The following is a 25,759-nucleotide window of genomic DNA, read 5'->3' as shown; positions in this document are numbered from 1 at the left end:
TCTCCAGGCCAAGGGTTCAGGACCTGAACCCTTCAGAGCACTCGATTTCTGCTGGCCTGACATGTGGCAAAGAAAAAGAAAAAAATTTTAAAGGTGTACAAATAACGAGTTTTACAACGTGAAGACAAGCAAGACTAATATGGCCCACGGGGACTGCCTGACTCACGCATCCCAGTTGTTTAGGCTTTCTGGCTTCAGGGGCTGTCCCAAGCCACAATCAGTACCCTTGTGAGGGTTTTAGAAAGATATTCCCAGAAAAATGGGGAACATTCCTAAGAATCCTAATTCCAAGAAACCTACCCAACCGTAGGGGAACAAATTTCCAGAGCTACCCTCACGTGACTAACAATTAGGAAATCATCATGGTACATTTTGGGCCGAGTGGGGGGGTACTAAGAGATCTAGCACTTTTCCTATCCCTCAAGGTAGGAAGGGGAATACTTAAAGACAAGAGTAGTCGGTATAAAGGACTCAAAGGGTGGAGTTTAGAGAAACTGAGACTTGGAATTAGACAAATGGAGATTTTAGGTGTGATTATGTCACCTACAGGCTGTGTGTCCCAAGGCAAGTTACTTAACTAATCTGAGCTCTTCTGTGCATAGGAACAATACCACCCACATCACGGGATTGTAGATCCATTCCCCTAACCTTTATTTGCTGCTTAATGTCTAGATGCTGTTTGGTGCTGGAGACATAGCCATGAACACAGCAGAAGTGCCAACCCTCATGGGTTTGTGGTCTTAAGAGGTGGGGCTGGGCAATAAACAAAGTCCCATATAGTAAAGTAATGCACATAATAAGAAATATAAAACAGGGTGAGGGAAGGAAGGAATGTTGGCAGGGGTGGAATGATCAGGGAAAACCTCTCTAATGGGATGACATTTAACAGAAACCTGGCAGAAGGAAAGGAGCAAGCTTTGCAGCCAGAAGAAACTGTAAATGCAAAGGCCCTGAGGCCTGTTTGATGTGTTCAAGGTGTAGCAAGGAAACCAGAGTTGGGAGCAAAGGTGGCAAGGGAGAGTGGATGGTTTAGACCACATCAAGAACTGTGGGGCCTTGTAAGGACTTAGGCTTTGATTCCAAGTGAGCGGAGGAGCCGCTAGAGGATTTTGAGCCAAAATGGGGCATGATCTAACTCAGGTTTCACTATGCACCATCCTGTACCACCTCACGAGAGTCCCATCTCTCCATCCCCTTCCCCTTTTCTCCCTAATCCAATAAGAAAATGAGCTTCTGTGAGTTAGTGGGCTGGAATGGCATGATACATTAACCCTCTCGGTCACTGATCTAGGGACAGTGACCAGGTGGACTTAACTGAATGCAATAGGTTGCAAAATGCAATCTAAAATAAATTGGAAAAAAAATAATAATCATAAAATAAAATAAATCGCAAGGTGTTGCAAAAAGCCACCTGATTCTAGACCTTGATCAAGCAGGTCAGACTACACTCCTAGGAGGCTCGATTGCAAAGAAAGTTTTCCAAGTAGAATGGGAGGCATACTTTCCAGATTGATGATTAAAGAGAATGTGTGGGCTAGAATCAGCTTGGAAGATTTGAATAACTTAAACCTTCCAGTACCTTCAAAGGTGCTATCATTTCCACTTGGCTATATTTAGTTTTCTTTGCTTTTTGGAAAAAGAGATGAGGCAGCTCCTGTCTGTGTCTCCCTCGGCTTTCCCCAGACACAGTAAGTGATATTGGCAGGAGCCCAGCTTCACCACTCATAGAATGAAAACCTATTCTTCTTTCTCTTGCCACGTTTAATAAACTTTATCTAGAACAATTTCTTGTGCAGTGGCAAAACATAGCACTTACATAACATACTATTTCAGGAGCACTGTTCTCTTGGGCTTGGAAGCACAGCCCAGTTTCCTTAGTGCTATGATTTAGAGAATGTTCTACCCCAGAGAATGTTGTCCTGGTGCCAACATTATAAAGGTAGCAAAAGCCTCCATTAAGGTGGGTAGAAAGAAGTCTGGCGTATCTCACCAGCCTTGAGGAACTCAGTGGTCGAACACAGCCCCTCTGCCAGTAAAAACCAGAGGAAGCCTATTATTATTATTATTATTATTATTATTGCTGGAGACAAAACACTTGTTCTTCAAAGCATGCCATTTGCCACTCCATCCATCCAGAGCTGGGGGCATGAAAAACAGGCCCCCTTGTGCTCCTCTGAGGTTGTATCCAGTCAAGGGATGGAGTCTTATGTGTCTGGACAATTAATTTCCAGGGGAGCCAAAGAGGAAGTAGGTTCCAGGATCAGACCCAAAGAAGGCAATATGAACGGGTCATTAAAAAAGCAGAATTCAAGGGCCAAGTTCAAGCCAAGGTCCTCCTAAATCTGGGAGCTTCTCAAAGTTGAATATGCATCTTACGGGTATCTTATTCAAAAGCACATCCTAATTCAGTGAGCTGGGGGTGGGGCTGGGGTGGGGGTGGGGGGTCAGAGAACCTGCATTTCTTACGAGCTCACAGGTGATAGTCTGCAGGCCACACTCTGAGCAGCAAGCTCCTGGATGGGAAGGGCCATACCTTCTACATGAACCAAGGCTTCTACAGAGCTGATCCTGTGGGGATCCTCTCGATAAATGGATAAATGGATAAATTGGATAAATGTCTCCCCACCCCAGCTGCACATTAAAGTCAGCTGCGAACCTGTAAAATAATGCCTGGATCCCAGCCTCCTAAACTCTACTTCACTGGGGACTAGAGACGTCACAGTGCCTGTTCATCTGTGAAGGGGCTTTGAGGCCGCTGATGAGCGTGCTGATGCACCCTCGCCTGTGGGCCGGCAAGTCAGGGGGCCTTCCCTGTGCCCCAGCTCACCCTACACAGTATCCTGTCCTCATTTCAGGACTGCTTACTGGGGACTGACTATACCCTGCACCTGCACGTAAAGCAATGGACGCTGGGAGACATTCCCTTTAATAACGTCCACAGGGAGGAGGAATCTTCGGCCAAAGGCAGACATGGGGCAGGGAAGCAGTAGGGGAGATGTTGCATCCTGTGAGCATTTGCAGAGCCTCTGTTCCGGACACAGGGATGGAGGCATCACCACGCATTGCCCTGCAGGGCCGGCAGTCCACGCCGCACTAGCACCTGACTCTGAGCAGGTGCAGCAGGTGCTACACCACCGCCTGGGTTGGCCTCTTTGCTCTCTCGAATCCCAAGCAGTGGGAAATGAGAGTGATGGAGAAAGCGGGCAGGGCAGCCGAACAAGACCTCTCTGTTATACTCAGAGCCACGAGATAGCATTCCCGCCCTCAGCCCAGATGGTGAATGGAGGGGAGCCCGGACCGCTCCCCGGCCTCCAAGTGCCAGTCTCCCTGGCCTGTCCTCAACACCAAAAAGCTAAGGTCAGTGATTTCAGGAAACGGGCATTTGGCACAGAGGTCCTCTACATTGCAAATAGGAATGGGATGGGAAAGAGCTTGATGCCTCAGGTAAAAACTGATTTCATAGGCTTCATTCTCTTGAATGGAAAAATCATGTAAGAGTGGTACAGAAAAAGCTGGAAAGAAAAGCTGAAGAGCTGTAAGGAGAGGGTTCAGGTAGCTGACAGTTCTGCTCAAGGGTGGCCTATGGCCTGGGAGAGAGGTTTCTTGTTGCACGAGGGGGCAGGGCATGGACTGGTGTCCCTGGGTTTCACAGCTCCATATCTGTCATCTCGGGATCGTCCCTGGTCAAGTCTATATAGCCACAGTTAAAACCCCTTTGTCCTTGATCTTGAACAGCCCTGTCATGGCTTTGCGTTTTTACAACAGTAAAAGCACCGTTTGGAAAAATTGACACATTCTCTAGTAAGGCTTTCTTGAATATTAAATTTTAGCACATTCTTCTTGTATCCAAGAAGCAGGAGACTTCGTCCTCGATTGAGTCTTCACCCCACACCTTGGCTGTGCGTCTGGTGGATGCTGAGGTCCTTTTGCTCCCTTGAATCCCGGTGGGGAAGAGGGTGGGGCACTTGGGCAAAGTCAAGCAGATCTCACTCAGGTCCTGATGCCCTGTGTGTTTGTTTCTCCTCCTGCCAGTCAAGAAAGAGGAGGTGCTGATCAGAGCGGGCGAGTACATGGGCCAGCTGCTGGAACAAGCATACCTGCATTTCTTCGTCACAGCGCGTGTCAACGAGTCCAAGGACGTTCTGGCCAAGCAGAAGTCCACCGTGCTGACCATCCCCCAGCTCGTCATCAAGGTCGGTTTCACCATCTCAGGCAAGGGAGAAAGCAAGGTTGTTGATTAGGCAGTCAGGGATTTTTAGTGTGTGTGTGTGTGTGTGTGTGTGTGTGTGTGTGTCCTGCTCAACAAAAAAAAGGGGGGGGGCTAAGATCCTCCTGTTCTTTGAAAGAAGTAAACTACCCTATATATAGACACACACATATAACACTTTCCTCTCCTCTCCAGATTTAAATATATAGATGTGGCTGCAGATATAAATATAACCTGTGGGTATAAACATACTTGTGGAGGAAGATAAAGATGTGTAATGGATGCAGATAGAATTTCAGTGTCTCCAGAGTAAAGTGGGTCAGGCATGGCAAGAAATGGAAACCACTGGGATTGTGTCCTGTGTGCCTTTGGGACAGTAATCTTGTTCATTGGGATCTAACTGTATACAGTAGGAGGCACTCACTGAGATGTCAGCTTGGCGACAGGGGGTTTGTGTATACGTGGACGCTTGGCAGCTCCCAGCCAGATGAAAACATCAAGGAGTCCCAACACTCCAGAAATCTTCCTCATGACTTTTCCAGTCAATAATCCCTTCCCTCATCACCAAGAGAACCACTTTTCTGACTTCTATCACCATAGGGTTATTTTGCCCGTTTCCCTAGTAGTTCTTACATTGTCACTCCATTTACCACCAGAAATCTCTTCCCAAATTGTTCAAAGAAACTTAACAGAGAAGGGCTGAGGACAGATGGAAATGGAACAAAAATATGGCAACCTGTTCACTCCCTCTTTGGAGGGACACTGGCACCATCAGTAGCCTCATCCTGAGATACCTTCCTATCCTGTGAGCAGAAACCCAGGCCTCCATCCGTGTCCTTGGGGTATGGCACCTTTTGTCAGCCTTACTCCAAGGTGCTGGAGAACTTTTTTTTTTTCCAAAAGTGATTAAAAATATTAGCACAGACGGTAAGCATCATTCTTCTAAAGAGATGATCAAAGTTTACCAAGTTGCGCATATCTTAAATGGCCCTAGAGGTGGCAGGGGTGGGGGAATGGTAAGCCCAGGGTCTCATGAATCCTTTGCTGTGAATCATTTGTAAAGCTAATTCATTCAGTGGGGCAGCCGTCATGGGTCTAGTGCTGTGCACAGGGCACGAGAGGACTGCCATGTAACAAACAAGTCACCCCAGGCCGGGGCTTACACAAGCACAGACGGACCATGCCCATCCAGACAGCCCAAGTCCTTCATTTTGAGAAAGGCTTAAGTCATCACGAGGCCTTCCCCCTTGGGCACCGCCCACAGCCCAGGACAGTCCTATCCACACAAGAGGCCTGAGAAGATAATTGAAAAATGAGGTCAGGCGGGGTCTTCAGGCAGAACAGGAAACAGCTGCAAATGGAGGGTGGGATAGGGCTCCTCCAGAGGGGACATCAACGCCATGAGGACCGGCATTCAGTAGAGAGAGGTGCCCGTCCCGTTACCAGGGTCCCTCCACAATGGCAGGTGCACCCTGGGAGACATGTCCCACCAGAAGCGGGGCCCACTTCATTAAGAACCAATGCACTGTCCCCTGTGAAGGTCTCAGGAGAGAGGCCCTCCAAGCTGGGGGATGCTCCAGCCACAGCATAAGATAGAATTTAATTGCACCACTGACAATAAACTGGATGTATAAAGGAAACTAATACCTTTCATCTTTGAGACATCATTAATGTGAAAGATTATTTGTTGGTTGTCTTCTGGGTTTACCTAAAGAGCAGTGAAATTCCCCTGAGGCAGAGTGGAAATTCCCTTGGCCACAAGTGGAGTGACCCGGGAAACAGCAGCATCCTTTAAAAGAGTTATGGGTTTTTGTTTTTTAATTTTTATTTCCGTAAAGGTATGGGAGATGCTGTTCCTGGAGGAAACTTACTTAGAGGCGGGGCCATTTGACCAGGGCTCCAGCCAGAGCGAGATGGAGATCCTGGCTGCTGCCCAGTGCTATTTGTTCCTCACATCCTCACCAACATCCTCACCTCAGCTGCCCCAACCACTAACCTCATTAACCATACCAACCCCAGGGACAAACTAAATCCAAGCAAGGGAAGAGGTGCTCCTGCATAAAACACCTCACACCCCAACAGCCACCCAGATGTCACCAAGCTGTAGGGGGCCCTGGTTCCAGAAACTCTGGCTCCAGGGCCGGAGATCTGGGATACTGTTTGGCCTACTGATGATATGATCGTGCTGAGAATGACTGAGAGAGAGAAAGAGGACATAGAGAAAAGGAGGGAAGGGAGAAACAGGGAGCGTAAGAGGAGAGTAGGGGAGAGGAGGTAAGGAGAGGAGAGGAGAGGTGGAAAGGAAAGGAGGGGAGGGAAGAGGGATAATGGTGGAGGAGAAGAGAGGAGAGGAGAAGAGAGGAGAGAAGAGGAGAGGAAGTTGTGGGGGAGGGAGGGATGGAGGGAGGAGAGAAGAGGAGCAGGGGAGAGGAAGGAAGAGGAGAGACAAAAAGGAAGGGAGGGAAGTGGGAAACGGAGGAGAGGGGTAGGGTAGAGGAGGGGGAAGCAGGGGGAGTAGAGAGAAGAGGAGGGAGGAGAGAGGAGCAGGAGAGGGAGGGGAGGAGGGAAGGAAGGTGTCGAAGGGGAGAGGGAAGGGGGCAGATGGAAAAGGAGGGAAGGGGGAAGTGAGAGGAGAGGAGAAAGAGGAGGTTATGATGAACCTTGGCCCAGGGGACCTCAGGGAGAGGAGTTGAATTACTTGTCTAAAGCAGGAGTTGGCAAGGGGGTAAAGGCCGTGAAAGCAGAAAATGGCTAAGGGGTCCACAGTCACCTAGGATGCACATCCCCGAATTCTAGGAAGACGCTAGAATACTTTGTCCATCTCTTTGAGCCTAGGTCAGGTCCACAGTGGACAGACCCTCTCAAGGCCCCTGTGAGGAATGCAGGTGACCCTGCGTGAGAGACAAAGTGTTAGAAGGACTTGCCCATCCCACCCTTCACTTTGGGGCAGGAGAGGGATGAGACCAGCCTGTGGTGATGACAATGACAGCAGCTAGGAGCCACCGAGCTCTCGATTATTGTACTTCTCCGGTATTATCTTAGTTAGTCCGTGTGACCATCCTAGAGATGGGCATTATTGCAGTCTCCATTTTACAGATGAGAAAACAGAGCCCCCAGTGGGTGGTAGCATCATGATAAAAAACGTGTGTTCTGGGACCAAACGCTGTGAGATCAAAGCCTACTTTCTCATGCGTGTGAGCCTTGACGCATCACTGAATCTCTCATAGCTTCTTTTTCCCCGTCTGCAAATCACCATACTCACCTCATAGGTTGTTGTGAGTATATGATGAGCTAATGGATACCTAATGCCTCATACACAGTAAACACCGAGCATCGGGTGGCCGTTGTTAGTATGGTCACTAATCTGTCCATGACTGACTTGCCCGTAATAATGTGCTGGTCAGGGAAGGAGTGGATTCTTTCTGACTGGAAGTCTGTGCAGATAACCCCAAGGCTGCATTGCTCTTACGTGGAAATTCCGTGGAAAGTGCCTGCCTTAACAGAGGGTGTGTGCTCTTCTGGGAAGGAGAGATCACATCAGGTGGAGGCACCAAAACTCAAGGTGGTAGAACAGTAGACAATCCTCAATGAATGGATAACATCTCAATCTGCAGGCGTGGGTGCAGAGACCACCCCAGAGGCTAGGAGAAAGTGGGAGCAAAAGCAAGGAGAGTGGTAGGCAGCCTACAGAAAGATCTAGAAGCCCTGCCCTGGATGGAGTTGAGGCAGGCAGCAGGAGACTAATGAAGATAAACCTCTGTCCAAGGCACTGCCCTCTTTTGGGAGACCCCAGCTTTGCCTTGAGATTGGGGTCACCTGGCAACTGGTGTGCCCCTCTCCTTACCTTCCTCCCTTTTTAGAGCAAATAAAGATCAACCAGGAGCACTATTGCTCCCACCTGTCTGAACCTATGTCATTCTCAAAGCAGGGAGGTCAGCAGACGTGTGCTTATACCCTAATGGACCCCGTCTGGGGCTGCATGTGTCCCTGTGAAAACAAAGATTGAGACTGGGTTAAATTGTGCTCCCAGTTAACTACTCCCGGCATCCACCATGCGTGAGTCATAGTGTATGATCCTCATGTGGAAAATGGCAGGGAGAGACACTCATTAAACTTTAATGAGCACGCAGCTCTTTATCTGTGCTATCAAAATATTTTGAAGAGAAAAGTATGTTTTATTAAAATCAGACACGGAGTTTTTCTCATGTGTTGATAGTTGTAAGATGCTGTAAGTCAAGAAAAGATTCACCATTTTGATTTTTAGTGAATAGCTACTTTTTGGAGAGGGCGGGGACGTGGAGGGAATCTGGCTGTTCTCCAGGCTAGAGACTGGCTCGCTTGCAATCTGTGGTGTGTAACATGGAAACAGTTCTGGTGGATTTCTCCGGTTCTCCATCACCGTGAAGGCTTCAGTTTTCAGGTTCTTTAGCCAAATAGATGAGAACTCCAGGAGGGACACCGGCAGTCCCTCTGTAGAGAGGAAGAACAGCATAGTGATTTCAAAGACTGGAGTCAGATCGCCTGAATTCATAATCCCATGTGAGCTGCTTTGGAGGTTATCCTTCTACGTAAAATGGATCCGATAAAGAGTCCTTGCCTGGGTGGGTTTCTGGGAGGGATCATTGAAATAATCCCCACAAAGAGTCTAGCAAGAAACTGTGGTAATCATAGCACATACTCAACCACTCACACCTGGTCACCATCTTGCTTTCTCTCCTCCTCCTCCTCCTCCCCCTCCTCTTCCTTTCTCTCCGCCTCACACACATTGTCTTTCTGAACTTCTGAGCCCACTTTTGTAGAATGAATAATACTTAATTATTCATTCTTATTTTAATTAATAATAATTACTCTTTTAATTAATATTATGAATAATTATTAGTTATTACTCAGTACAATCCTATGTAAAACTCCAAGTTGTGAGCATTAACATCAGGGATGCTTGTGAGAATGCTTAGCCCACACCAGGACCTGGTAGTTGCTGATAAATATCCCCTGCCTCCCTCCATGCCTGGTCCCATCTGTGCGTGGGAATCCAGCAGGCACACCCCTGAGAATTGCTTTGGGTAGCATATGGCCCTCTGGTCTAGAGCAAATGTAACCTCACCTGGTGGCATCGACTCTGACCACTGGGTGTGCAGTGTGTGCTCTGTACCCTGGGGAACATGCACAGGAAGGAGACCACAGGCATGAGACTGTGAGAGAGGAGGCATTTCTGTGTTCCTCAGATGACTTCCATTCAGGATCTGGGAAAGGAACTCATCCAAGTGCCATTAGAAAGCAGCTCTGTAGTATTGTCACGTGGAACCTGTCCTGCAGCCTTTATAGGACATCGCAATGCACTGAAAGAACTAATTTCCTCATATGAACCAGGGACAGTTTTGCTAGGAGAAAACATAACCACTTGCTATGTGTGTGATTAAAAAAACTACAACCATGATCCCATGTTTATAGCAGCGTGATTTTCAATAACCAAGATATGGAAGCAGCCCGTGTCCATCGGTTGATGAATGGATAAAGAAGATGTGATGTGTGTGTGTGTGTCATGGAATATTATTCAGGCATAGAAAGAAGGAAATATTGCCATGTTCAGTGACATGGATGGAGCTAGAGAATATAAGCAAAATAAATCAGAGAAAAGCAAATACCATATGATCTCACTCATACGTGGAATTTAGGAAACAAGACAAACAAGCGAAGGATAAAAGAGAGAGAGAGAGAGACAAACCTACAAACAGACTCTGATCTATAGAGAACAAGCTGACCGCTACCAGAGGGGAGGGAGTGGGGGCCTGGGTGAAACAGGTGATGGGGATTAAGGAGCGCACCTGTCACGACTGTGGGGAGGCAGTGTTGAATCACTGCGCTGTGCACCTGAAACGAACATCACGCTGTACGTTAACTGGAATTAGAATAAAAACACGGGACGCCTGGGTGGCTCAGTCGGTTAAGCCGCTGCCTTCAACTCAAGTCATGATCCTGGGGTCCTGGGATCGAGTCTGGCATCGGGCTCCTTGTCCAGCAGGGAGCCTGCTTCTCTCTCTGCCTCTGCCTACTTGTGCTCTCTCTCTCTCTTTCTCTGACAAACAAATAAATAAAATCTTAAAAAAAAAAAACTTTAGAATAAAAACATAAAATTTTAAAAAATTAATTACAACCATACACACACAGGCGCCCCCAAATTAAAAGGAAAAAATCAATTAAGCATTTAAAATGAGAACAGTTGAGAGTTTCCAAGCTTTTTTGGATACCATTTTGACATGGCTCCCTGCCTCCTCCCACCCCGAGTTGGGCCCAGTCCCCACTAGGTGTTGGGCAAGAGCCCCACGAGCAAGATGGTAACAGGCCTGTGCTCCTTGATTATTTGCTCCATTGGCTGAAAGAGTTTCCTTCCCTTTGATTCCTCCCTTCTAGCCACTCACACATTTACACGTTCAGGTATTCAATCCATCCAACAAATAGTTATTTGGTGTGCACTCTGTAAATAAGTTGTAGCAAATGCTTAAACACACACACACACACACAGAGAAAAACTCAACACCGGGAACATTTTTATTGACTTTTTCTCTGAAATGGGGAGAGACTGCTGATTTCCCTTCTAGCAGTGGCTGCCCTCTGTCAGCTCCAGAAGTGCTGTGGCTCCGTTCTAGCTCAGGTTGGCTGCTGTGCCTACAGGACCAACGAAGGGAGGTGATTCATAGAAGTCAACATGCAGAATGTCCTCTGGGCTTGCAGCCTTGAGGACCACACAGGTCCCACAGGAAACGCCCCCCGTGTCCCCCACCTCCAACCCAGGAGTGTGTTGAGATCTTCCTTTGGGCAGGCCTCACTCCAGGCCAACACTGGTGCAGATAACCCAGCCTGGGGATGGGGGATACAGGGAGGAAACCAAGTCCAGCCCACTCATCACCTGCCGTACCATACAGGGAGCAGCATCTGCCCCGACAAAGGGGTGCCCTTGCCTAATTTGCACAGACAAACTCCAGCACTGTCTTCACATCCACATCTTCTCTGATTTGAAACACTATTGGTTTTTCTTCACTGGAACTCAGCAGTCTTACTGAGGTTAAGTGTAGAATCCTCTTCATTTCCCCTTTGCTCATGCTCCCCAAAGCCCCTATTTAACCAGAGGAGAGCAAAGCAGAGGGTTGCCGTGGGAGTGCCTGAGCCCCGCTCCTCCAGCATCTCAATTCACATGCCTCTATCCTGGAGGGGAAGGTAAAATTGCAGGACTGCTTGAGGAATGAGTGCCCCTGTGACGGCTACTGGGTAAATCATTTTGTTCGGTGACAGTGTAAACATCGGAAACTTTCCAGCCAGGCAAGAAAGGCGGAAAGAAAGAAAGGAAGGAAGGAAGGAAGGAGTGAAGGAAGGAAAGAAAGAAAGAGGGAGGGAAGGAAGGAGGGAAGGAAGAAAGAGGGAGGGAGAGAGAGAAAGAAAGGAAGGAAGGAAGAAAACAAAGACTGTTTCTGTCTCCTGAACCCTGACCAATAGAACCCTCCGATGTCACCAACCAAGCACATTTATCCCTTCCAACCTCCCTTGGGTTCTCCATGACTCTGCTGCATGTCTGGACCACCAGGAGGACCATAGGTCACCAGGGAGGCTGGTGGACGTGGGGACCTGAGCTTCTCCAGTTCTCTTTCAAGTATTGGTGGAGGCTGGCAGCTTCTCTCGTTGTGGCTCTTTATTCCAGTACCTGAGAAACCATATCTGTCCTTCCACAGAAGAGGACTTATGGGTGAGGAAGTTCTTGTGGTCATGCTGGCAATTTAAGATTCTCCCTCTAAACATCAATTGCATTTAGAGTCAATAAGTGCCACGTTTCATATGCTCTGTCAGATGATTTCACATTTCTTCCCAAGGACCACACAGGGAAACGAGGCCCAGAGAGTTGGAAGGACTTGGTCCGAGGACACAGCAGCATCCCCTGGTCTTTACACCCTGAGTTCAGCACTCCCTCAGCTCCCCCCGACTACGGTCACGTTCTGTGTCCCACCCACTGCAGTCATCCCCCTTGGCACTGTCTTCTCAATCTGTGGAGAAAAACAAGGATGTGAGTCTATAGGGTTCCATCCTGAGGGGCTCTGAGCAGGTGTAGCCTATGTACCCCAAAGGTTCCCAGATGGGGCACCACCAGCCATGGCTTTCCATGCTCAGGGAGCTGATTCTCTGCCCATTCATGGCTGTTTGTCACAGAGGAGCAGACCGTGCACTTGCTCCATCAGCCAGGAGAGCACATCCTAGACGAGGTCTCTGAGCGAGCCCTGCCACTATAAGTGTGCATTTCCATTTCTCTTCTCGGCACAGCTACTGAACAACCTGTATTTGAGAACAAAAATGAGAAATCACCGCTAACTGGGGTGCCTAAGACATAATTTTCTCTATACATTTCCCGTTTGCTATATTTAATCTTAAAAAAGAAACATATCTACAAGGTAAAACCTCAAGAATAATGAATCTTATCTACCTTCATATGATCCCACTCTTTTTAGGTTACCAGTTATTTTCTAAAATTATATTTCTATCTTTACCTTAAATAGAAAATCCTATTATCGTCAAGTGATGTGTCAAGGCCCTGGGGCTACCTTGTCACGTTTTACTCTGGCGTAGGAATCGGATTCTCTCCCCCGTGAAGTCAAAAACAAAGACTTGGGTTATACATATATTTTCAAATTTAGTTCAGGGTCAGGTTATAATCACTGTGCTTACCTGGAAGTTTAATGGTAGCCTAAGCTAATATCGTGAATGATTTCATCAGTGGATTTCAGAAGACAAAGCAGCTGCTTCCAACAGAAAAAAAGTCACTATTTTTGCCTCTCTGCTGCCAGAGATGACAGTGTATGTAGGGTTTAAAGAGGAATGTTTTGGAGTCAGAAAGACCTAGATTGCTCACTGGGTTCTGCCAGTTTACGAGCGCCGTTCACTTGGGTTCTTTGATGATCTTCTAAGTGTCAGACTGATGTCAATTGAATGAAGATAATGATAATGTTTGCCCCCAAGCCCATAAGGAGGGCTGTAGGGAGGATGAAACAAGATAATGTAAGTGAAACACAAGCCTGCATTACTAAAGAAACACTAAAAATTATGCGAGGTGCTATTATCAGGGCTACCAATCAGAGCCCGTGTAGGGGGTGTAGCTGAGCCGTGACTGGCACCAGACTGCCTGCCTTCTCTCTTACTTCTTCGCGTATTAACTATCCATGTGAACTCGAACAAGTTACTTCATTTTCCTGTGCCTCAGTTCCTCTGGAAAACAAAGACTCATAGTATCTACCTCATAGGGTTGTGAGGATTAAAGAGTGAGTATAAGTGTGTGTGTGTGTGTGTATGTGTGTGTGCCTATCAGTAACTTTCTCCTTGACCAAAGAATCAAAATAGTTTCTCATTATAATGAAGTCCTACAAAAGACAAGAACTCAGTATGTCAGTATTGGTGAATGTTTAACTAGGAAAGCATCATATCCAAGTCAATATTTAAAAACAGATTTTTTTTTAAAGATTTTATTTATTTATTTGACAGACAGCACAAGTAGGCAGAGCGGCAGGCAGAGGAAGAGGGAGAGGGAGAAGCAGGCTCTCCGCTGAGCAGGGAGCTGGATGTGGGGCTCGATTCCAGGACCCTGAGATCATGACCTGAGGTGAAGGCAGCCACTTAACTGACCGAGCCATGCAGGTGCCCTAAAAACAGATATTTTAGAGATGCCTGCGTGGCTCAGTCAGTTAAGTATCTGCCTTTGGCTTAGGTCATGATCCCAGAGTCCTGGGATTGAGTCCCACATCGGGGTCCCTGCTTCTCCCTCTGCCTGCTGCTCTCCCTGCTTGTGCACTCGCTCACTCTCTCTCTCTCTCTCTCTCTGACAAATAAATAAATAAAATCTTTTAAAAATTTTAAAAGAAGGTATTTTAAATAGAGTATTGAAAACAATAAGGACTATCAAACACGTAGAAGAGACTTTGATGTCGTGAAGAATGACATACACTTTATCCTTTTCTCTGGACGGAGTAATGGCTACTCTTCGCATAAGTGAGTACACATAAAAGTTTTTTCCCGACCTAACCTTCTCTGGATTGCTCAAGGCTCCCTTTGTTTAACTTCTTGCAAGAGCAAGAAATTCAGAAATACAAAGACAATGATAGGGAATTATTTTTACAGCATTAAAGAAAAGAGAACAGTGCACGTTCTTTAAAGAACTAGATTTGGACATTTTCATCTACAATGGTCTTCTCAGCATTTGGCAGATACCAAGGCATGGCACCTCGCTTCAATCAACACGCACTGTGAAAATACTATGTCCGTTTTCCTCAAAATAAGGGAGGAACATATCTCCACTTAGTCTCCCACACAGAAACAGTGATGTTAACTGTTAGGCAGGCTTTTATACTTGGCTGGTTTGAGTCTCTAAGGTTCATTAGCATCTCAGTAGTCAGGCAAAGGAAGTTTACATTCTGGGTGCAGGAGATGAATGTCAGGAAAGGGACACTGAGTCTTTGTTAATTGCAAAAGAAACACTCTACAACCTGAGAAGAGACCTCTCCTTTCACCCTCCCACTTCTCCCTGGCCTCCTGCCTACTCAGGATTGGGGAAGCCCAGGGAATATTTACACGCCCATGGAAGCAGCCGGCTACAGAAATAACATCTGAAGGGAAACTGGTTAGGCATGGTGCATGAAGTTATGTGAGAAGGCTTAATCTTCGAATCATGGCCAAATCTGAAGCCTGTCCATGAAGACCCAAAGAACAGAGGCCAGACTTTCAAACACTTCATTTCCCCAACACTGTCAAAATAGACCTGGAAAGGTACACTTTGCTTTCCACAGTGCAGGAATTTTCCTGTAGAGCTAGCCTCACGCATGGAAATCATTTTTCACCTGCAGCCCATGAGCCTGGGGAGGTCCATGGATAGATCTTCTGGGTCTGTAATGAATCCCCAAAAACCACACGTGAGAGGTGTATGTGTCTTGTATTTGTGTGTCTGTGTTCAGAAAGGGTCAGTAGCTATTACCAGATTTTTGTAAGGGGCTTCTCTCCGTACCTATAATAGCATGCCATGAAGAGAGCAGATGGCTACAAAACATCCCCCCGAAATTAAAGTGATCAGACTTTTACCAATAGGGTCTCTGAAGCAGCCCCACTTTCTCCAATTCAGATAGCTTTTGTAAATATTACCTTTATCTTACATATTTAAAAATCTGAAAGTGTTCTGAAATTTTTTTTGCCAACTTAGGAAAAATATGTTGGCCACACTTGAAAATTAAACCAAGAGAACTCAGAGTATTCTCATAAAGCACTTTTGTACTTCCAACGTATATATTGAGAGAATCAGGACATATGGGAAGGGGGGTGAAAATTTCAGCCTGTCTTCTAAGTGTTTTTTCTATATTGGAGATTTTCACCTAGGGAGCACTTTTCTAAGTTGACTCCTAGAAGTCAACAGGGGTGCTTAGAATAAACTTCTTACAACCTCTCTCTGAGATTCTGAGCTAATTGCTTGGGAGTGGACCTAGACCTCTGTGATTGTGAAGTTCCCCAGGTGACTTTGTATGCATGGCAGGCTAAAGACCACTGGTGAAGCACTGGAGAAACCACTTACCTATGATTTGTGCTATCTTGATGACATATGCTGTGGTCAGCACCATGATCGTTGTCTGTTCTACACCTGATCCCTCTGACCCTACCACTCCCCACATCCCACCCAGCAGATATTGATTTGAATGTAATAAACATGGAGAATTGGGTGCAATTTTCATTTTTCTCATAGATTTTTAAAATTCCATAGACGTAAATTTAGACACAAACTGTGTCTTAAAGAGTAAAGCCTGTGAAGATTTGTTCTTTACTGCAAAGTCAGTCAGTGAGAGTCTTTTTCTCTGGGAATTGTCCTTCCTCTTTTCCTCTGTTCATAAGAAAGGCTCATTTCCATATGATTTTTTTCTATAGTATATGACACTTAAAAGAAATAAGGTATAAGAATGGCTGAGTCCTTACATAGGAAACTCAGTCAATAAATTCCACTGTTAAACAGTTAACCTAATTTCACAAATATTTGCTGGGCACTGGCTAGATGTCAGAATTGAAAGTACACTAAATATATGGTGAATAAAACAACCTACCTTGAGCAATGCTATTCCAAAAACAGTATGAGCTATAAAGTATAGGGCTTTTGCCTTGTGTCCTATAGCATGTTTGTTGCTTTATCTGTATAATCCCATTCTACCCACAAGGTGGGAACTATTACTATTACTATTACTATTATCTCCCAAGTTACGTAGAGGTTAGTCGGATCTATCCATTTGGCACATATTATCTCTTAAACAAACAAACCAACCAACCAGAGCCACGTGGCCATTTTCCAGCTCATTTGTGTTGGTGTTGGGAAAGCGTACTATTCCTGGAACCTAGTAAACACAGCCTAGGAGCAAATAATAATAGCATTTCACATCAATGATCCCACTGGAATGTCAGTCCAGTCTTAGAGACAGGAAAACTGAATCTCAAAAAGCTTGAGGAAGTCACCCAAGGCCCCACTACTAGTAAGTGCTGAACTGACCTTGAACTCTGGCCACCTCATGAGATCCTTGCCAAATACCTGATACTTCTGAGACTTGTCGTAGATAAACTTGCCAACAAAGGGCTTAGACTCTGTTGGACTCAGACATTGTAACTGCAGATGAAAAGTCTTTTTTGCCTATCTTAGTATCCAAATTCCTTTTCTTCAAGTTCCACAGTGAAGACTCCCTCTTTGGCCATATATCTTTCTAGTGTACCTAAAGGTGAGAAGGCTCAGCCCCCCGGAGCGTTTTCTTCCTCTTGAACGCAGGAATCCCCTGTGTGCTGGCAGGAAACTTGAGTCCTGTCCAGAAGCAGTCTGCCTGGCCACCCTCACCACGGAAATGTGTTGCTTCACCAAATACACTTCCACCTCCTGCTGAGAAAGAGCAGCTGGTGGTCACGGCTATTAACCTGAGCTCTAATTAGGGTGGTTTTTATAATGAGGAAAAGAGTGTGATCCTAATTAGTAATTTTCCATCTTTGTCTCAATAGGTATCCCCCAGTCAAAGCAATCAGCTATCCTCATCACACAAGTTCTATTGCCAGAAAATAACCATTCTGTAGAACCAGCAAAAGTGAAGATGACTAAGGACACAGGAGAGCAGAAAGGTTTTATGTGCTGCTAATGAGTTGCATTCTCCTCCAACTCCTGTCTTAGGTCCGTGGAGCCAGGATGGTCGGTTCTGACATGGTGGTGACAGTTGAGTTCACCAATCCTCTAAAAGAAACTCTGAGGAATGTGTGGATACACCTGGATGGTCCTGGAGTGTTGAAGCCAAGGAGGAAGATGTTCCGGTAAGGTGTGGGTTGGGGACTGAGAAGGTGACAGGGGACGTGGGACTGTGGGAAGGTTTAGCTTTCTCTGTCTTTTCCAAACCTACATCTAATACCTGATGAATATGTCTGAGAAGCTGCTGCCTTCTTATTGGCCATTTCTAGGAGTCAGGGGGTAAAAGTGGGGTTGGTTTGGCTGGCATTTCCATCATTTAATCCTTACAACCACCCTAATGAGATACCCTAATGAGATAGGTACTATTATCATCACCCTTTCCGGAGCAGAGGCTTTGAGAAGTCAGCTGGTTTGCCCCAAGTTTTACAGTTTATAAGAGGTGTCCAGATTCAGCCTCAGGGTGGCTGACTCGGAAATTAAGTTTCAAGCATTCTGCCATACCACCTCCTCAGGTGTCAATTCTACTAATACGCATGGAGTACCTCGTTTGTGTCAGATATTATGCTGAAAAATGTCCCTTTTCAAGGGTCCTTTCTTCCCAGCCCCACCTTCCAGATTTCCCTGATACAAGCATTCTAGAACTGTTGCTTTCTGTAAAATAAAGGGGACCCTAAAGAGTTTCAGACTTGGTTCTCTATTTAGGATACCAATAACTACCTCAGGCTCTATGATAAAATGAATGAGACTGCTTCTTTCACATCTAGTCTCATCAGATTGTGCCTTATAGTGGCTCAGCTTCTCTGACTTCTGCTGACAAAGAGTGTCCCCCAACAAGACAGCCCATTCCACAGTCAGGTAGCTCTCATTGTTCAAAAACAATTCTACCTTCTGATCCTACCTGGTGATCCTAATTCTGTCATTTGGGTCAGCACAGAATAAAGCCCATCTATCTTCCATCTGGTGCCTTAGAAATATTTGCAAACAACTGTCACATCTTCTCTAACCCTCTCCTGACCCCTAATGTGGCTTTAGCTTCGCCCGCTTTCCCACATACTCCAGGTCATCTATGCTCCTCTTAAAGTGTGACACCCAGAATGGATCCCAATCTTTGAGGCTTAATACTTTCATTTCTACCACAAATAAGTCCCTGTCAGCATCAATCAGTCTAGCATATTTCCTATGGGGTGAACTTCTGAAGCATAGAAGGGGAGGTGGAGGGCTGTAGAAAGTGCCTGATGACGAGATATGTTAGGAATCTCCTTAACACGCTTTCTGGAAGTTACCCCCTCTGAATCTGTGGGACCAGGCCAAAGCCTCCTTCACCCCTTCTAGGATGCCTTTAAAGAACAATTTGCCCACTAAGGGCTCTCTGCATTTCTTTCAAATTACAGTGTTCACAGCTTCTGCAATCCCATTGTCCAAGAGACACCTGCTGCCCGTGAATGCAATAAACAACAGGGAAAATAATTTGAGTGCTTTTTTTAAAAATGCAAGCACAAAACATAACAACGCTTCCTGTGCTAATAAGAACATTGAAGGGAAAAAAAGAATTAAATTAGAAATTATCCTTAGTGAGAGGGAGAGGTCAACAGTGATAGCCCTGCTTTCGTCAGAAACGACAGCCTCACTCACCCCTTCTCACACCTTCCCACTCGAATCAGATGCGAGAATCACTCAGGCAGAGTGAAACACGTTTCTTCCCCAGAAAAACTCCCCGCTGCATCCAATTTTTTCCTTCTCAAACGGTAACCCTAGAAACCTCATCTGCGGGTACTAGAATACCAGCACACCTTGGCTGTGCCAAAAATCCCACCTTGATCACAGACCAATGCATGAAAAGGGACAATCTGTGTGTTAGAAGAAAGATTAGTCTTCACACAGTGGAATGACCCACCATTTGTGATGCATAGGGCTCTAAGTGGGTGGAGTGTCCAGGTGCTTATGGGTAATATCTGACATTGCAGTAGGGCAAAGTGGAGTGAATCATGGAAAGGATGGAAGAGTCCAGCCCTTACATGGACACAAGGCAAATGCCCTGCCCACACTCTTCCTTAAGGTACTATTTGTCGTTACTTCCAACACAGCTATGGCAGATGGCTAAAAGACAGAAAACAAGGTCCTCAATCTCTTACAGGAATCCAGATGCAGGGGGTGGATCTCTCCAACGCAAGGGTAGCTTTATTTCTCTGAGACTGTCAAAAATTGGAAAGAACTTGAGAGGGAAAATATTTACGATCTAGGGTGGGTTTAGGACTTTGGAGAGACTTACCCTGTCTCCTCCTGACTCCAGCGCACACATTCACAACCAAGACCTGAGCCAGCCAGCACCCACATCCATATTGTCAGATAATTATAAGCACTCCAGGGTACCCTATGCTGCCAAGATCTGATCTAAGAGTGACAGATCCATGTAACAACTTGGACCCTTAAAAGAGCAATGTGTAGAAGCAGAATCGTTCACAAGATTGTATTCCCTTCTAGGATACACATCTTGAATAGTCAAGGGAATCACTACCCCCACGTATCCACCCACAGTCCTGCCAGGGCCTTAGAAGACAAAGGGCATCAAGCTCAAAGCAGGGGTCCTGGAAGGCAAGAGCTAGAGAATAGGGAATTGAACTAGGAATGAGGAAAGCAGTGGTGTTTCACTCTTTGCTCAGGGTATGAGCCAACTGTGCTCTGAGATGCTTCACCTTCCTGCCTTCTGCCACCACCTCCCACCTATCTCAGATGCTTGAAAGTGCTGCCCCCACAGATTCTCAGTTTTCAAGTTTCTGCATTTGATACTTCTAGAACATCAAATAATTCATCTTCCAGATTCATTTTTGTCTTTAAAAAATGATCAGGTTCAGTAAGTTATTTCGAGAGAAAAGTTCCTTGACTTTGTGATTTTTTTTTTTAATTTTGAGTTTCTTTAGTAGGACAGAAGCTGAGGGCTAGACACATGGAGAACAACCCATAGATAGTTGCAGTTTATTGTAATAATAATCCCATTTGCCTGTATGCATTCAAGATGATAAATGGTCAGTGTATCTTGATGGCTCAGCACATTAACTGAGAACCATTTATCACAACATCTATCCTCTGGCAAATAGGATTATTCCAGTATTACTCCACTTACCAATATGGGTGAGTGATTCTTTTCTCTTTCTGGACATATTTATCTATAAATAAATGCATACCTAGACATACATGTATGAGTATCTTTGTATGATAGTCTTGAGTAGACATCTATACATGTATGAGATACATATGTGAATATTATTATGGGGCTGAGTTTATGAGTGAGAGTCAATAATGAAGTGAAGCTCAGGGATTATAGTTTCTATTTGAGGTAGTCACCTGCATTACATGGCCCCAGGCCGGATCCTGAAGCAAGACAACTATTTTGCAAAGTGTTTCTGATTGATCACTTGGGTAAACCAGGGAAGAAAGAATGAATGGATCAGGGTAAAAATAGTCCAGCTATTGAAAAATAAATATCTTAAAACATGTATTCATATTGAATTAATCACTGTAAATTGAGGACAGAGAACTGTTTCTCTGCAAACAGGCAAGAGGAACTTACTTTCCTAGTTCTTTCGCAGAGTTCAGGCAGAGGAAACAACCACCACAAGGGTGATTGTGTTAATAACAGTAATTATAGCAACAACAACAACAGTAATACAAATCTAAATGACACTTGGCGATTGCCATATATACCATGCTTCTAAGAGCAGTACAAATAATAATTCACCCCTCTCCACACTCTATTCATCTTTTCAATATTTATTTATTTGAGAGAGAGAGAGAGAGAGAACTCAAGCAAGCATAAGTAGGCAGAGTGGCAGGCAGAGGGAGAGAAGAAGCAGGATCCCCGCTGAGTGGAGAGCCCGATATGGAGCTTGATCCCAAGGCAAACACTTTACCAACTGAGCCACCCAGGTGCTCCCACACTCTATTCAATATTCTGTAGTGTCCGCCTTTTATAGGCAAGGAAACACATCATGAGGTCAATATTTTTCAAACCTTGAATTATAAAATCAATTGACTGAGTTTGAACAATACCTATCTAGGTTATATGTGTGTACTTTTCACCCAGTTTGGCTTTTATATAATGGGTGAAAATAATCTATAGAACCACATTTATAAAGAACAAAAATAAAGAAGACAATTAGCAAATACCAAATTAATTGAGACATTTAGACCAGCAGTGGCAGAGTCCATGCCTGGAGCAGTTCCAAAGAGAGGAGTCCCCAAGGCCTTAGATGCCTTTCCCAATTCACTGAACACAGATAGAAGAGTTTGAAAGGGATTTCTTATTTAGTGTCTACATTTCTAAGGTTTAGAAATCTATCCCAGAGGATGTACACCCACTGCCATCTAAAATAGATATTGTTTTAGCTCTACGTGAGAAAATTTGGGGGTTCTAACTTTATATAGAATAGGTCAAGCACAGGTATGTGGCACCCAATTCTCCTTGAATTTTGGCTGTGTTTAAGGTGATGCTCTATGGTCCTGGCCCCTCAGGGCAAATAGGGGATCATATAGCTGAGGACTTTGAACCACTCCAGACTTTCTTTGGCAGTTCCCCTTCCTTGTGACCCCTCCAACCACCACTCCAGTCTGAAGCTACAGCATCCCCAGCTCCTTTGGTCCCTCAGTCCCTCCATGGTACTAGTAGGAAGTACCCTCCACTAGGGATGTATTCACAGAATTCCTCTGCACAGCATGTTCCTCATATCTAAGCATGGGAACACTCTTCATTTTCCCCAGCATGTTTTTGTTCATCCATGGTCTGGGCCATCAGGCCAGGAATGTGGAAAACTCCATAAGTCTCCTTAGGATCTCATCCTCTTTGCCTATAAATGAGGTAGCTGGACTAAGTGATTTCTTTCCAATTCTGACCTGCTGTGCCTCAGTAATCCCCATGAAAACAGGTCCCTTTTCTGTCTAAGGCACTCATAGTGGTCTCCCTTCATCTCCCTGATGTCCTCCCAGAGAAGTGCTGGCCCAAGATCCCCAGCAAGGCCACCCACTACATGCTCTCCCTGAGGATCAGTGAGCAGAGATCAGGAATACTCTATGAACAATACTGCAAGAAGCTCTTAGTACTGAATAAAAGGGTATCTGTCTTGCTTATTTAAAAAAAAAAGAGCTAGCACAGAGATCAGAAAAGTCATCTTCATGGAGGCTATAGTATGAAATACAGTATACAATAATAGAAAGAGCATAGATTTGGGAATCAGAACAACCTGGGTCAAAATCTCATCTCCGCCCATTCACAGCTGTGTGATCTTGGAAAAACTGCTTCACTTGTTTATTCCTCCATTTTTCTTAATTATTCAGTGTGTCAAATAGTACCTACCTCGAGGGACTATCATGCATGTAAAACCTGCATGTAACTTCCCCCTGAGGCTTCCATAGTGTAATATATGTGATGCACCCCAGGGAAGCCTAAATCTCCCCAACCCTGGTTGATCTCAGTCATTCACTGGAGTGGGCTTGGCCATGAAGCTTAGGAAAACCTCAGATCATAGGCTGCAGAGGGAGACGAGAATACCAGAACCATTAAAGTCCAGCCCCATTATCAGAATGGATACAATTGAGTAGCAGACAGGTGCATGGGCACAGGGATCCAATTTGGTGGTTAAACAGGATTATGAATTATGGAGCATGCAAATACTCCATCCATTGGCAGCAGGTAGGATTATGTTCCAGATCTTGGGCCTGGGAACAAGGTCTATCCCAAAGGGATTGGCAAGAACCAATTAGAATATCTGGACCTCAGCAAAGGCAGCTGGGGATTCAGATAGGAGTCTAATTCAGGAAGGAACTAGAGTGACCCAAATGAGCCCAGGAAGATCAGTCACATTCATGAGGCTACTGTGGAGGCTGGGGTATAAGCTAGACCTCAGTTGACTCATGCCTGGTGGGAGACTCAGCCCTTCACCATGCACTGGATGGACCTTATCTACCGCATGGCCATAGATGCCAGTTGATGCACCCAAGTGGAAGGAACGATGACCCAATGAGTCTGTCATTGGCACATCCCCATCTAGGGACCTCATTTGGGTTGTAACTGGTAAAATCAGCCCTTCTGTCTCCCCTACCATCAACTGAGAGAAAAAGAACATGTGATGGAAGCAGGGGTTCTCACCGCTTCCTGATTAAGGTGAGGAACTGGATCTGCCTCTCTGTAAAGTAAAACCTTTCCTCTCTTTGTCATCCTTTCAGTGAAATCCAGCCCAACTCCACCGTGCAATGGGAAGAAGTGTGTCGACCCTGGGTGTCTGGCCATCGGAAGTTGATAGCCAGCATGACCAGTGATGCCCTGAGACACGTGTATGGCGAGCTGGACTTGCAGATTCAGAGACGACCTTCTGCATAAATGCACAGGGAGCTGAGATGGACCTGGGTACTGGGCCTCTTGTAGTCTTGGCTAGAGAAATTCTAATGCAAAAAATAGTCAGCTCTTGCTTTAACTTAGGTGTGGAGACTCAGCCAGGACTACGTGGGGCCCTAGAGTGGAGATGCCATGTATTTCAAAGACTACTTTTCAGTGTGACTATTCAATATGGAAGTTAGTTTTTAATCACTCCACCTTCCAAAGGATTCTGAGCATTAGCCTTAATTAAGCTCTAATTAAGTTCTCATAGCTCATAAGAGTAAAAGTCATCATTTATCATCACAAATGGCTGCAGTTCCAAATATCAGAGAACTTCTCTTAACAAGGGGATTTGCTCAATACCTGGTTTCATGTAAAAACAAGACTCTGATCTCCCACTCAGCCTTTTGGAGGTAATATACTCCCCGGAAGGTAGAGAAGCGCATGATTTGGGCCCTAGAATTCTGTACCCCCTTTTTGGAATCAGGTTTTATGCTCTATGTCAGACTATTTTTCCCAGATATTGAGAACAACATCATTTTTCTTCTTGGCAAAGCCAGGGCGAGGTCTTTCATCTTGCACCTGCGGCAAAACAACTATCTGCCAAATTTCACAGATTTGCCTTGCGAGAAGATGTGGCCCCACATTAACAAATTGCATTTGTGGGAAACTTAATCACCTAAGAGGAGATAAGAGAGCAGGTGCAATACTCAGATCTATTAAATAATGTAGTTTTATGGTGCGTTCTATAAGAGGTGTCACACTGTGACCTGATCAGCAGGAACCAATATCCTTTACTTTAACTCTTTTGGGGCTACAGGACTAGAAAGTAACAAGACTAACTTGGGACAGGAAAAATGAGGAATTAGTCTCTTTTATTAGTGATTATATTTCATCTGTCTCTCTGGGATCATCTCCTTCACACATTGATGCCAGCCCAGGTACATTTTTAGAGACAGAATAAGCCCTATGAGTTGAAGAATCTGGCAGATTTAGTGGCCAGACGTGTAGAAAGATGGGCAGCCACTAATTCCCTGTTGTCTTTCATATCACTCATGTGATATGACTGTCCTTCATATCACCGCAGCTCAGGACTCAGAAACTAAAAGGTAATACAGACTCCATCATGCAAGTAGCCAATGCTAACGCAGACCCAATGACAGAAGATGCTGACATCATTTGTATTATGCTCCAAGGTTCCAACTGGCAAGGCCACCTGCTGTTTATTTGCAAGGCTGATTTATGATCAAAATTATCTATCAATATGCCTAGGCTATGATTCTTAGCAAAAACAAAAACAAAGTGGGAGAAGCCAAAATGAAATTTTCTTATCTGTGTAACCACATTTGTAAGCTTTAGAGACTCTTCTGGGAACCAGCAATCCATGAGGGCTGCTGGTCACCTCCTTATGTGCATTATACCTGATTCTATTAAGTAATTAATAACCCCAGCATTTGCCGAGCTTTCCAATACCCAATTTTAAAACGAAATGCATGTTGCTATATGGTTAAACTGGCTTAATGTAATTATATGCTTATTAACGAGAACATAATCAAAGCTTCAAATAAAGTTAATGTGATTGTGTTTGCATCTGCATAAAAGTGAACATTTTAAATTTTCAACACAACATACTACTTACCACAAGTGGTCAAGAAACCACCCTTCCTTAGCAGTAGTTAACCTACCCTGGTTAGGAAAGCAAGCATTTCTCCTTTAAAGGAAATGACTTTAATAGGTACTCATGCACAATTAGCTTTCCTCGCTGCTCTCTTTTCATTTTATTAACCACATTCATCAAAGGAGGAAATGTATTTAGTTCAACACCAGCTTCCAGAAACTGCAAAATATCTGTAGATACTTTTTCATGAATGATCTCACGAATCATTATAGTGAATCAGTGGACAAGCCGGTGTGAACACCTATCATAACGAACACCTTTTGTGGTCTTAGAACAGAGATGGAAAAT

The 25,759-nt window shown here is 45.1% G+C and overlaps 1 protein-coding gene across 1 annotated transcript in view; it reads left to right on the top strand.

Annotated features, from left to right (window-relative positions):
- The window catches only part of F13A1 (coagulation factor XIII A chain), a gene marked incomplete at its 5' end in the record, with an annotated part of 166,037 nt that extends 140,649 nt beyond the window's left edge, over positions 1–25,388 (top strand). Inside the window, 3 exons of the mRNA XM_080831468.1 lie at positions 4,033–4,193; positions 17,415–17,551; positions 23,643–25,388. Of these exons, the coding sequence (XP_080687594.1) occupies positions 4,033–4,193; positions 17,415–17,551; positions 23,643–23,796 (452 nt within the window). The 3' untranslated portion in view covers positions 23,797–25,388. The remainder of the gene's footprint in view (positions 1–4,032; positions 4,194–17,414; positions 17,552–23,642) is intronic.
- Between the last annotated feature and the right edge of the window lie 371 nt (positions 25,389–25,759).

This window comes from Martes martes (assembly GCF_963455335.1).
Source record: "Martes martes genome assembly, contig: scaffold_52, whole genome shotgun sequence".
NCBI lineage: Eukaryota > Metazoa > Chordata > Mammalia > Carnivora > Mustelidae > Martes > Martes martes.
The sequence above is the reverse complement of the archived record's forward strand: the minus strand, read 5'-3'. Positions and strand labels throughout refer to the sequence as shown.